General features: G+C 40.9%; 1 protein-coding gene across 1 annotated transcript in view; it reads right to left on the reverse strand.

Moving 5' to 3' along the window:
• The window catches only part of UTP4 (UTP4 small subunit processome component), a 28,075-nt gene continuing 15,278 nt past the window's right edge, over nt 1-12,797 (reverse strand). Inside the window, exons 7-16 of the mRNA XM_024763105.1 lie at nt 12,612-12,703; nt 10,922-11,018; nt 10,078-10,142; nt 8,826-8,948; nt 8,274-8,430; nt 6,278-6,384; nt 5,156-5,251; nt 2,675-2,860; nt 1,083-1,193; nt 1-201 (exon numbers count right to left, since the gene is read on the reverse strand). Of these exons, the coding sequence (XP_024618873.1) occupies nt 85-201; nt 1,083-1,193; nt 2,675-2,860; nt 5,156-5,251; nt 6,278-6,384; nt 8,274-8,430; nt 8,826-8,948; nt 10,078-10,142; nt 10,922-11,018; nt 12,612-12,703 (1,151 nt within the window). The 3' untranslated portion in view covers nt 1-84. The remainder of the gene's footprint in view (nt 202-1,082; nt 1,194-2,674; nt 2,861-5,155; nt 5,252-6,277; nt 6,385-8,273; nt 8,431-8,825; nt 8,949-10,077; nt 10,143-10,921; nt 11,019-12,611; nt 12,704-12,797) is intronic.

The following is a 12,797-nucleotide window of genomic DNA, read 5'->3' on the forward strand; positions in this document are numbered from 1 at the left end:
TCCTAAAGAATAACTTTGTTTTATTATCATGATTTGTGAAAACAGGTTAGACAGTTCAAGAAAGGACACAGACAGTGCCCTGTTTTAGGTCCCAAATTTCTTCTTTTTGATGGGTGGTGGCAGCTGAGCGATGATGTCATCCAGAGGCCGTTCTACTGCCACTAGTGTTCTTTCATCCAAAAGATCCATGAAGAGTAGAGGCTGTAGAGAGATGGTAATGATTCCACCAGGAGTTAGGTTCTGGGGCTAGTCCTGAATCGACTAACTAGGGCTAAAATGTTAGCCTCGTTCAAGCTGGAGGGGTGTAAATCTCTGACAATCCTTCCTGCCATAGGACTTAAAAGACTGGAAAAGTTGGGAGCTTTTATAACTGAATTCCATCATTTAAGATTTCAGCAAGATTTTTCATGTTTCTCTGTATGGAAAATCTGCGATTCTCAAATTTCTTAGGAATCAATGTTAACAGAGGGCTCTGGAACCTAAATTCTTGACAAATGGCGAGTTACAAATACATCAAGAAGTTAATCATACTTGAATAATTTACAACACCCCCCCACACTTAAAAAAATTCTGCAGACCCCCAAGAAAACGTTCCAGGGCGCCCAAGGAACTCTGATCTGAGAAGCATGAATATGGAACTTGTGAGTTGGCACAAACAGCTGTAGTACCATAAGCTCAATGGATATCTGTTCTAGTAGAGTGAAAAGCCGAGCCCAGAAAGGAACATCTAATAAATTCAATGACTTCCATTTGCTCGAAATGTATCTTGTGGAACATTCTCCACTGGAAGTCAAATTTAAAAGCCAGTTTTAACACAAAGACCCCAACTGAGCTGCACCATCGTTTCTCACTACCCATGCATTTCATTTTGGTGAAGGATGATGTGCCTGCCTCTAATCTACTGAGGCGAGAACAATGAACTACAAACCTAAGGGACAGACAGTCTCAGAAAGGTCACTGGTTTCCCAAAACCAGGTTCTCTGCATGTAAAATGAAGGCACTCTTGTCCATTGTGGGACTTATTACATTTTGATAATATCACAAGGAACCAACCACCCAGAACGTAACGCAAAATGTATTACCTTATATTTCTTAGAAATTTTAAAGGCATGAGCTGTGCGCCTCCTGATGATATCTGATTCATTTGTGGGAGGCAGTGGATTGTAGAGTAAGGTTTTGTCATTTGGAAGAGGCTAAAAAGACAAAAATGTGTTGTTTACATCATTATTTTTTTTATTGGGTCTCTACAGACCAAAGAACAATAGTGATTTTTGGGGGGAACACAATCTTCTGTCATGTTATACACTTACTACCTCCCTGACTCTTCTTACTTCAGGAAGAAAGCTGGAGCCACTCCTGCAGCTCTACTGTACTCTACTGTGGGGGTATGTGGCAAAGAGAGCTTGGTACTCTACGCCAGCAAGATTGAAGGGCCCAGCCGGGGCTTCTGGCCAGTCTCGTCAGTAACACTTTGTGAGACACAAACAAACTGGCATGTGTAGGAGCTCAGCCCATGAAGGCTCTGCTTTCTAGACTCTCCCCCAACCAGGTCATAGACCGGCCAAGTGGCTGAAATTCTCCGCAGGCAAAACTGCAACACAAACCACCCCCACAGATGTCACTGACACCTCGAGAGATGGCCTCTAGCCAAGCAAGTGATATTTTAATTTTATCTCTGACTTCCTTGGGAAATAGCTCTGCCCCACATGAGGAAGTGATGGACTTATCACCAATGCCTGGGGAAAAATATGGGCTGATCTAGGCTGAGTTATAAAGAGGCAAATGAATGGGAGGGGCCCTTCCTTTATCACTCATCTCACAGAAGGCACTTGTCAGCCAGCTCTGCTTCCCACACCCAGAGGACACAGGGCCCACGAGATGAGTTCCAGTGACACATCACCATGCACACCTCCTTTAGAGCCATCTGCTGCTTTCCCCGTGTTCCTCCTACGCCCACCTTCACAGATACACCAAAACACTGTACTGGCTGTAATCTAAGCCCAAAGTGCATTATAGGCATGGCCATAGCTCACACTGCTCCTAGGAAAGGAAGTGCCTGTCCAGAAAAAAACACGAAATTTGGGGTGAATCAAAACTGCAGCTGGCAGAGGCTAGATTCTATAACGGAAAAGAATGCTCACATCCCACCTAAATCACAGCCATGAAGAATGGAATTTTCCTAACTGGTCATTTTTCAAAACACTAAGACCAACCCCTCAAGCCTGCAGATAGTGTTTCAGTATATTCAGCCAAGGGGCACAAGTGGTCAAAACCCCAGCCTGTATCTCCTTTAATGAAATCATGTCAGTCATCCCAGGGTGCAAAGGTGGAAGTGATTTAGCCAAACCAATGGTATTCCCTGATTATGGTCACTTTCCGAATACGGACCTAATCTCTTTCCTATTTAAGTTTATGTGCTGAGAGACAAAGCAGAGAAATAGTCAAATCAGCAAAAACCAATACACAAGGGGCTGCTCCTTCCCTGGGAGCCTCATGAGACTGGGTAGGAAAATGAGGAAATCTGCAAAACAAAAGCTCCTCTCCTCCAAAGAATGTACTAGCAACCTTTATTCTGATTCTCCTTCCTCTAATTTATTGTCCTCTTTTGCTTTTAGAATGGAAAGATTCCTAATAGAACCAGGGACAGCACAGGTGGTAGTGGTGAAGAACTCACCAACGACTTGTCGATGATGCAGAACATGTACGCATCATGGAGAAGGATGTGCATTGGTCTCTTGGGATGAAAACTGATATGTGTGATGGGAGTATCCCTTTGGAGCCAAAGATGATGAAACCCCTGCTTCTGGATGGTCCGGCTCCATTGTGTATACTGTTTGTCTGGAATGCTGTACTCAAATACCTGAGGAAGGATATGACACAGAGCAAGTGCAGGCAGGTACCCAGAAAGACCAAAGAAGGGTCAGCCTGAACCAGAAAATATCTATACAAACCTTGGCTGTATCATATTCAGCAATATGCATTTTCACTACTTTTTTTTTAAATAAAAAAATTTTAAGGTAAGTTACACAACAATAAACAATTCAAACAGCACAGAAAGGTTTATAGTGGAAAACCACCTGCAATCGTAATATCTCTTTTCCCCAAGACAAAAGCAGCCTGTTTCTTGTTTGTATCTTTTCAGAGATATTTTATGCATACAGTACACACTATTCCGTATGTTGCATTTTTCATTAGCATTATACCATGGAGACTGACCCATATCAATGTATACACACATCACTCATGCCCCTTTTGAAGAACATGTAATAATCTACTCACTTCTTGGATGTACCAGGATTTATTTACCTAGTCTGCTTAATGAGCATTTAGGTATTTGCAATCTTTGGCTACTACACATAAAGTTATAATGATTATCTCTGAATCAATGTCTTTTTGCACAACTAAAAGCATATACCTATGGGAAGAACTTCTAGAATTGGAACTTCTGAATCAAAGATTATGTGGATTTAAGTTTTTTTTAGATATCTTCAAAATGTCCTCTAAAGCAGTATACTAATTTATGCAATATATGAAGTGCTGTTTCCCTAGCCGCACTGTGTATTATTAACTCAATCTCTGTTAATTAAACAGGTACCAAAAAATTTCCCGCTAGTTTTAATGACAGAAGAACTTAAATGAGAGATTTCATTTTCTGGATATAACGTGTATGTGTGTGCATGTGTGAGTGTAAAAACTGCTAATCAAAGTAGCAAGCATCATCTGCCTAGTGGTCTATTTAAATGTGCTTCTTGGATCATATTTAATCTTTCCAATAGCTCGGTGAGGAAGGTATTATCAAGCCCATTTTACAGATGAGGATATATAAGTATTGACCAGTTCATACATAATATGTTCTATAGCTCAGATATTTTAAAGATTTTCTTACAATTATATTCTCCTTACAACTTGGTATGGAAAAGTGGCAGACAAAGAACTAATTTTGCCCATTGTATATTCTTGCCTCCTTTGTTGAAGATTAACCAATCATAGGTGTATAGGTTTATTTCTGGGCTCTCTAGTCTGTTCCATTGATCCACATGTCTGTTTTTGTGCCAATACCATGCTGTTTTGATTACTGTAGCTTTGTAGTATTGTCTGAAGTCTGGGAGGGTTATGCCTCCTGCTTTGTTCTTTTTCCTCAGGCTTGCTTTGGCAATTCTGGGTCTTTTATTTTTTTTAATTTTTATTTATTTTTTAAAAATAAATTTATTTATTTATTGTTGGCTGTGTTGGGTCTTCGCTGTTGCGCATGGGCTTTCTCTAGTTGTGGCAAGTGGGGGCTACTCTTTGTTGCAGTGCGTGGGCTTCTCATTGCGGGGGCTTCTCATTGTGGAGCATGGGCTCTAGACGAGTGGGCTTCAGTAGTTGTGGCACGCGGGCTCAGTAGTTATGGTGCATGGGCTTAGTTGCTCTGCGCCATGTGGGATCTTCCCAGACCAGGGATCAAACCCATGTCCCCTGCACTGGCAGGCGGATTCTCAACCACTGCACCACCAGGGAAGCCCCAATTCTGGGTCTTTTATGATTCCATATAAATTTTAGGATTATTCGTTCTAGTTCTGTGAAAAATGTCACAGGTAATTTGATAGGGATCGCATTAAATCTATAGATTGCTTTGGGTAGTATGGCCATTTTAACAATATTAATTCTCCCAATCCAAGAGCAGGGGATAGCTTTCCATTTCTTTGAATCATCTGCAATTTCCTTTATTAATGTCTTATAGTTCTCAGCATATAAGCCTTGGTGAGTCATATTCCTAAGTACTTTATTTTTTTGATGCGATTTTAAAGGGGATAGTTGGTTTACATTCCCTTTCTGATTATTTCATTGTTCTCCCATATCCACTCTAACACCTGAGTCCATTTCATCCTAGCCTAAAAACAATCAGTAAAACGAGCCCTTGAAAATTCTTCCTCCTTCTCATACCTTTTTATTCTAGAATCTCAGTGTTTCACCGTTCCATTGTGACCCATCAAGCCAATGGATGTTACTGGCCTATGATCAGGCCATACATGGAAGCTTTACTGCACATAAGAGAAAACTACCTTTATATTGTCCAGTACTGTCAAAGAAAAGCTCCTCCAAAATTGTCGTTATCTCAGCTTCCAAGTTACTATCCATTTGGAGGGGATTAGAAAGCACTGGGATCTCTTACCTGCTGGTCAGAATGAGCAATGACAAGGTTGTTGGTATTGGGGGCGATGGCCAGAGCAGTCACAGGGAAATTGTAAGCAGGCACTGTGCAGTGAAGCTGGGAATAAATAACAGAAACAGAAAACTAAAATAGGATTCCTTCCCTCAGGAAAGACTGGATGGTCTAGGTCGGTAGTTTTAAAATAATGCTCTTTGGAATTCAAAAAGTTCTATTCTATGGAAGTTCCGTAAATGTCAGGCATTTCCCCAAACAATAAACTTTAACTGCATTTTTTAAAAAATGCAAGTTTAACTGTCAACAAAACTAACAGCATTCACAGAGAACCTCAGAAAAAAGCTTTCCCTGCTGTCTCTACATTTGTATGAATTGCTCATAAACATGTCATTGAACAGGGAATCTACAGCTCTACACTGGATTTAAAAGAAATAAATGCCTAGGCATGGAAATTTATGTTCAGTCACAAGGCATGTGCACTAGTACACAGGAACACCTTCAAATGCCAGGCAAGGCTCAAAGAGCAGTACATGCTTTTGCCACAGTGCAGTAAAGATTAAGTCATGCAGTAACAGGCAAACCCATTAAATGCTGCAGTTTGATATCGTTCTCTAAACTTTTAATGCTTATTGTAAGTTTTTTGTAGTTCTTATCTGACTTTTAGTTGACGGTGACAACTTGTAAGGGAACATTAGCGATTCAATCTGTGAATGGCAATATCATCACTAATTAGTGAAAAATGTTTTCCTGCTATTACTAGTTCTGTTTAATTTAAAAATACCTTGAGATTACAAGGCAAACTATTAAAGGAAATTGTTACTATCTGCGTCTATTCATCTGGGTAAATCAGAATTTTCCTCCTCAAAATACAGAAATAATCTGGATGTAAATTCATTACTCATAAATCCTTAATTTCAAATTTCTGTGCATGAGTGGTTTCACTGTTCCCACTGACTGATTTTAATGTTAGATTATAGCTTTTGGGTTCCAAACAAGTGAAACAGGAAAAATTTTTGGTTAAAAAGAAGTCCAGCAATTTTCCGGGTCACATCAATGTGCCTTAGCCTTAAGTCTTATAACTGCAGAGCTAACTTCCTCCTGTTTTCTGCTACTAAACCTCATGCGCACCTTTAGTTGTTTCACGTTGTACACATGGACTCCAGCACTGGTACCTGATGCAGCTAGCCAATTTCCATCTGGACTGACTGCCAAAAGACACATGGACTCCACTGTCCCTGTAAGGACAAAACCATAGTTAAGGCTCTGAATTCAGTGTCCACAGTCAGCCAGCCCTGCCCTAAAAATGATGGCGAAAGCCAGTAAGAGCCCTGGTTTTAAATTACTCATAGGACAATTTCTAGATAGTTTTGCAGATAAGTTCTAGATGCTACTCTGTCTACTATTTTAAATTAGCCATCCTTCATGGAAAGAGGAGCCAGAGAGATAAACCAGAAAGCAGCACTTGCTCAGAACTACCATGAGAACAGAGAATCAGGGTAAGAGCTACCACCAAAATCTATACCTTAATTGTTTCAAACTCCTTTCCTATCAGGTGTTTTTTAAACAAAGTTACAAACAGCAAATAGGCTTGAGGCTTATCTTTTTTTTTTTTGGTCTGTGTTGGGTCTTCGTTGCTGTGCACGGGCTTTCTCTAGTTGTGGCGAGCAGGGGCTACTCTTCCTTGCGGTACGTGGGCTTCTCACTGCGGTGGCTTCTCTTGTTGCGGAGCACGGGCTCTAGGTGAGCGGGCTTCAGTAGTTATGGCTTGCAGGCTCTAGAGTGCAAGCTCAGTAGTTGTAGCACACTGGCTTAGTTGCTCCGCGACACGTGGGATCTTCCTGGACCAGGGATCGAACCTGTGTCCTCTGCATTGGCAGGCGGATTCTTAACCACTGCACCACCAGGGAAGTCCCGAGGCATACCTTTATTTACTAGCTGTATATTTAGCACTAAGGGAGCATGGGCACATATGAGCCATCTTTGTCATTAAAGAATTTTAAACCAATCTGGCATCATGAAGACCCATGTGGGATAAAAATCAGACAGTGATGCTATATGCCAAAGTAAGTGCTGCATGTAACAACCCCAAACAATGAAAAAGCTTTATAACTAGACATAAACCAGATGCTAAAGGATGAGCGAGGTGGGTAGAAAAGGATGGAGAACAGTGTGACCTAAGTGACAAGGACAGGAATACACAGGTTTGAGGGCTACAAAGAAACCAGCCTGACTAGAAGGGGAAGTGAGATGAGATAGGAGGAAGAAATAAAGTTATATACATAATGCAGAGCCAATTTTAAAGGAGTGCTAAATGCAAGGTAAAGAATCTAAGTTTTATAATAAAACCATATACAGGTACTCAATAAATACTCTCAGTTTACTTCATGTGACTCCTAATTTGTATGTTTCTTTTCCTGTTTGCTTCTGGGGCAGCTTATGAACAGTGAGAGTTTAAGTTGATTTTAAAAAGTTGATTTTCCAGGCTGATGAAGTCTAACAGTGAAGTCACTACAAGCCAGAAAAAGGGAGAAGGAAAAAGGCCCGTGGGAAGTATCGGGTACTAAGTCCTTAGTAGTTAACTCACCAGTTGTTATCTATACACAGTCACTCATTCATGCATACTCATGTTCTCAAAACATATGGAAAAGTGGTCATAAGCATTAGGACAGGTAATGAAACTGTATGTATAAGCTCATCATTATAAAAACAAACAACCAAAAAGATTAACATGTCCATAAAATACCTACATAACCAGCACCTACTGTAAATATATAAAATAATAATGGTAGTTATTTCTGGGTGTCAGGATTACAGATGATTTTAACTTTCTTCTTGCTCTGCTAACAAAACTCCAAGAAGGGTGATGAAACTTCTCTGGCCCCAAATAAGGAATCAAAAACCCAGTGAGAAAAGAGTAGGTGTGAGCAAGACTTCAGATTTCATCGAGCATTTTCACTTGCCAGGTATCTCCTTCTACTTTAAATCGCAAACATGTGAGTGAATGTGTAATTTTTGCAGGGCAGAGAAGATCATTAGTGCACCCCCAACAATTGAGGTTTAAATGGAAAAAAAAGGAACATCGAGACTGATAACTCTCTTCCATGGCCAATTACCAACTTTTCACCTGACTGAGGCTGAAAAGTATGCAGGTGCTTGAAGCTTCCCTCCAGCAGCCGAATGACATGCACAGACCCTTGATTTGATGCCACAAAGAGCTTCGTTGAATCCTCAGAAAACAAAATCTGAAGGGCAGAGCGAAGGAACGCTGGCATTTTGGAAACCTTGGGGGAACCAGTAACAAAAAATCAGAGAGACAGAGAGAAGTTAGACCCAGAGCCCATCAAAAATAATCACAGTTAGGCTTAAATCATATGAATGCTTCCTGTCTCCAAAGAAGCCAAGCAACCAAGGGCCTGGAACACAGACATGCCTACTGTAACCTATCCAGCCCCCTTGTCATCTCCTCAAAAGCCCAACCTTTACTGCCACTTTCTGGCATTTCCCTATCCTCCAAAAACATAATTTTAAATGGCAATAAGAGACTGTTTTATAACAGGTTTCTCAAAATAGCTTTTTATGGAACAAGGATTCATATCCAGGACGTTTCCACTTCACACAAAAATCACCCACTTATAAGGTTTCTTCTTATTCAACCAGACTTGGGGTTATCACTTACCCTTTGGAGGTTTATGTTGTCATGTTCATAATTCAAACGATAGAGAAAAAACCGAGAAGCTGTAGAATAGGCTATCCAACTTCCACATGGGGAGATACAGCTGCAGATAATGTTCTCAGGACCCTGGTAACATTAGGAAGCAGGATAAATAGTCAAGTAAAACTTCATACAAGGTTCACTATAGCATGAATCCTCTAGCTACTGCCACTCTGAATGTATCCACAAATACCGACACATAATCCTGACACTCGTATGCTATGTGTCACTATGATTATTTCAAAGGTAGAACATCTAAGTGGTGTGGCTTTGATTTCCAAAACCCAGAACAGAGGTCTCTGAATACTGTATCTCAGCCCTTCGCATATTTCATGGGTAGCTTCATAATAAACCCTAACTTTAGAAACCTGAGCAGGGAGACATTTAACGCAGTGAAGCTTTGGAGGCTCAGTGACTTGGGGACTGATTTTCTGTTTTGGTCAATGACAACCTGCTTTAAAGACCTGTAAGAAATATTAAGTGAAAAAATTTGCCTAACACCACAAAAGTTTAGTGTAACATTTATGTAATTCAAAAAACTCAAAAAACATCTGAGTGTATGTAAGTATGTATGTATACACACATACATATTCTCACACACAGAAAAAGATCTAGAAAGGTATACAGCTAATCAATTAACAGTAATTATTGCAGGAGAGGGGACTAGTATTAAAGAGCTGGGCAAGGGTATAAATTATCAATATTGCTTGAATTCTTCATAGTGAGACTGTATTCACAAATTATTTGTGCAATTAAAATAAAGATTTTTAAAAAGGAAGACAAAGCTGTTTGTATAGTATAGTCCCATTATTGGAGAAAGAAAGGATGTATACACATGCACACATGGGTGAAAATTTTTTCTGGAAGAATATATAAGAAACCACTGGCAGTGATCACCTCTGGGGGGGTGGGGGTAAGAAAGAGGTTCATTTTTCATTGCATCCTCTTTTGCATTATTTGAATTTTTAAAAACTATGCATGTTATTTTCATAATAATACCAAAAGAAGAAAAACGAATTTCTTGTATTCATTCATCCAATAAATTCGGAATGCCTGACTTACAAGCATAGGAAACCCAGCTCTTTTGACATAGTACTTCATTCAAATAATTTTAGATTTGAAACAGTTTATGATGTCAACTAAGAAACCCTCAAAATTCAGAATGAGAAAAATGTTCTGGATTTCAGAGTCTGAACACACAGTTAAATTTCTTTACCTTTGTCTTGAGGTGAAGTAAGTGATCTGCATTTTTAGAGAGTGGAAGGGTATCCCCATTCTTTCCTGGAACAAGAAATATCCCTGACATTTTTCTTCCCAAAGAAAGGTTATTCATACATTTTTTCTACTAAAAAGCCATTCCTGGGTAGAAAGAAATCTCTACCACTGGGAAATCAAAAAAATGTCTGACGTAGTAAGCTTACAGTTTTCTGGGGGTATGTATACGAAGAGGAAAGCAGCAAGCACTTGCTTAGCTTCTACTTGGGTACCCTGCATACGGCCTAGGGCACACCCCTATTTCTCTGAAGCTGCTCCCCACAGCCTGGCATGCAGGCGGATGGAAGTGAAGTTTGTGTGGCCTCGACTTCAACTTCATTTGTTCATTTTGGAGCCTAAAGCAAAAGCCTCTAACCTACTGTAAAACAACAGGACCCAAACAGGTATGTCATACTTAAGGCCATGAGGCTGTCACCCTGGTAAGATCTGCACAACCTTCTTTTTCATGCAGGCCCGTCACGACCCCACATTAAAACTTGTCATTTTTCAACAGCCTGTTTTGATCCCAGTCTAGCCAGGGAGAACTTTGATTCCACTACCCTCAGCACCACTATATCCTGCAGTGCACCATACTGAACCGAAAACTTTTCACTGATGATTCAGTGTCCTGCTAACAATTTTAACACTCTGAGGAACTCCTCTGCTCTATCTAGTGGGTGGGAAACCATAAGTTCAAAAGGACACAGACAAACCTACTTCCATTTTTCCACAAGCAGAATTTCAACTGCCATTTCTGGCTTCTATCTCCAGTTTTCTTATTGGAAAAAAACTTTCTCCCATATTACCTGTTGCAACTGTGGATCCCAGTCGCCAAAGTTCCAAGTGATGAGCAAACTGGAAGAGGAGAAGCTGCTTCTTTTTTGCACAGGAAACGAGACGTCGCTGTATCCAAGAATCAAAAAGACATAAACAAGCCGGAGTCATCTATTGCCTCAGTACTGGATACAGCAGCAACACCTCAGAACATTTTTTACCATTAAAATCCATTTACTTGATAAATATTTCCTAAGTACTACCATTCGCCAGGCACTGTCCTAGGATCTAAAAACATAGTGGTAAATAAAAACCTAGCTACTGCTCTCAAGCTTACAGTTTAAAGGGTTGACATAAAATTAAACAGGCAATTACATTAAGTGTGCAAAGAATTTTAACATGGCTAAGCACAGTATGTAATGAAAAAAAGTAGAAAGGCCTCATGACAGTAAAGACAGGAGGCCAGATGAGGCTCACTGGTAAAGAGTACTCAGGCAAAGAAGGTAGGGCAGGACGTTCCAAGCAGAGGGATGGCACGGGAAATAGCTCAAAGGGAAGAGAGAATGAGAGGGAATAAAAAGGAGTCTTTCAGAACCGCCAGACTGAGTGGAGATGGGGGTGGGGGTAATGTAAGTGCGTGAGAACAGAGGTGAGGGAAGAGGCTGTCTTCTCCGGATCAAGACAGGTTTCATAAGCCATGCTAAGGAATTAGGTCTTTACGCTGAGGACAACAACGACCAACAAAGGCATTTAAGCATGGAGGGATGAACAAAGTTGCTTTTTGAACGGATCAATGGAGAACAGGCCGGAATGACACAAATCTAAATAAAAGGAGATTGTTAACAAACTACTGTAAAGAAATCCAGAGGAGAAAAGTCACTGACCCAAACTAGGTTAATGGCAGTGTAGACAAAGAGAAATGGCTAGATTCAAGAGAGAACGAGGAGGTAGACTCAGTAAGGTTTACTGGTTGAATGGAATGTAGAAGTACGTAGTGGGAAGAAGAGTTTCTAGCCTGGAAAGATGACCGATTTACCTAGAAAGGAACACTGGAAGCCTGGATTCTCCTGCTCCCACCCAGAATAATAAAAAGTCCAGCCTTGGGCTTCCCTGGTGGTACAGTGGTTGAGAATCCGCCTGCCAATGCAGGGGACACGGGTTCGAGCCCTGGTCCAGGAGGATCCCACATGCTGCGGAGCAACTAAGCCCATGTGCCACAACTACTGGGCCTGCGCTCTAGAGCCCATGAGCCACAACTACTGAGCCCGCGTGCCACAACTACTGAAGCCCGTGCACCTGGAGCCCATGCTCTGCGACAAGAGAAGCCACCACAATGAGAAGCCCGCGCACCGCAACAAAGAGTAGCCCCTGCTCGCCACAACTAGAGAAAGCCCGTGCGCAGCAACGAAGACCCAATGCAGCCAAAAATAAATAAAATAAACTTATTTAAAAAAATTAAAAACAAACAAAATCCCCATAAACCGCACCTACTAGGAAAAGGGAATGATTTCCCCAGAAACTGAACTAGGAATGCTGCTGTAAATCTCTTGGCCCCTGTAAACATCTTTGCCAGAAGCTTGCCTTAGAAAGAGAAGGAAGAAAGAAGAAGAAGGTAACTACAGAAGGCCAACAGATCTGCCAAAGAAGAGTGAGCTGTGCTGTCTTATGGGACAGGCAGACCGGGAGATGAGGGCGTGGTGGGCATTAGAGGATGATACTTACATGGGGAAAAGTGATTTTTCGGAGAGCAGCATCATAATTCTTTACCTCCACCTTCTCCATGAGAGGACGAATGACTAAGTGGGTGTCTGTGCCTGCAGCGGGAGGGAGAGGAGAAAGAATATCGGAATTAGAAAAAGTCCCACATGAAAATAACCACAGAAAAAAAAAAAAAAAAAAAAAAAAAAA

Source organism: Neophocaena asiaeorientalis, unplaced genomic scaffold, assembly GCF_003031525.2.
Source record: "Neophocaena asiaeorientalis asiaeorientalis breed wild unplaced genomic scaffold, Neophocaena_asiaeorientalis_V1.1 scaffold678, whole genome shotgun sequence".
Lineage (NCBI taxonomy): Eukaryota > Metazoa > Chordata > Mammalia > Artiodactyla > Phocoenidae > Neophocaena > Neophocaena asiaeorientalis.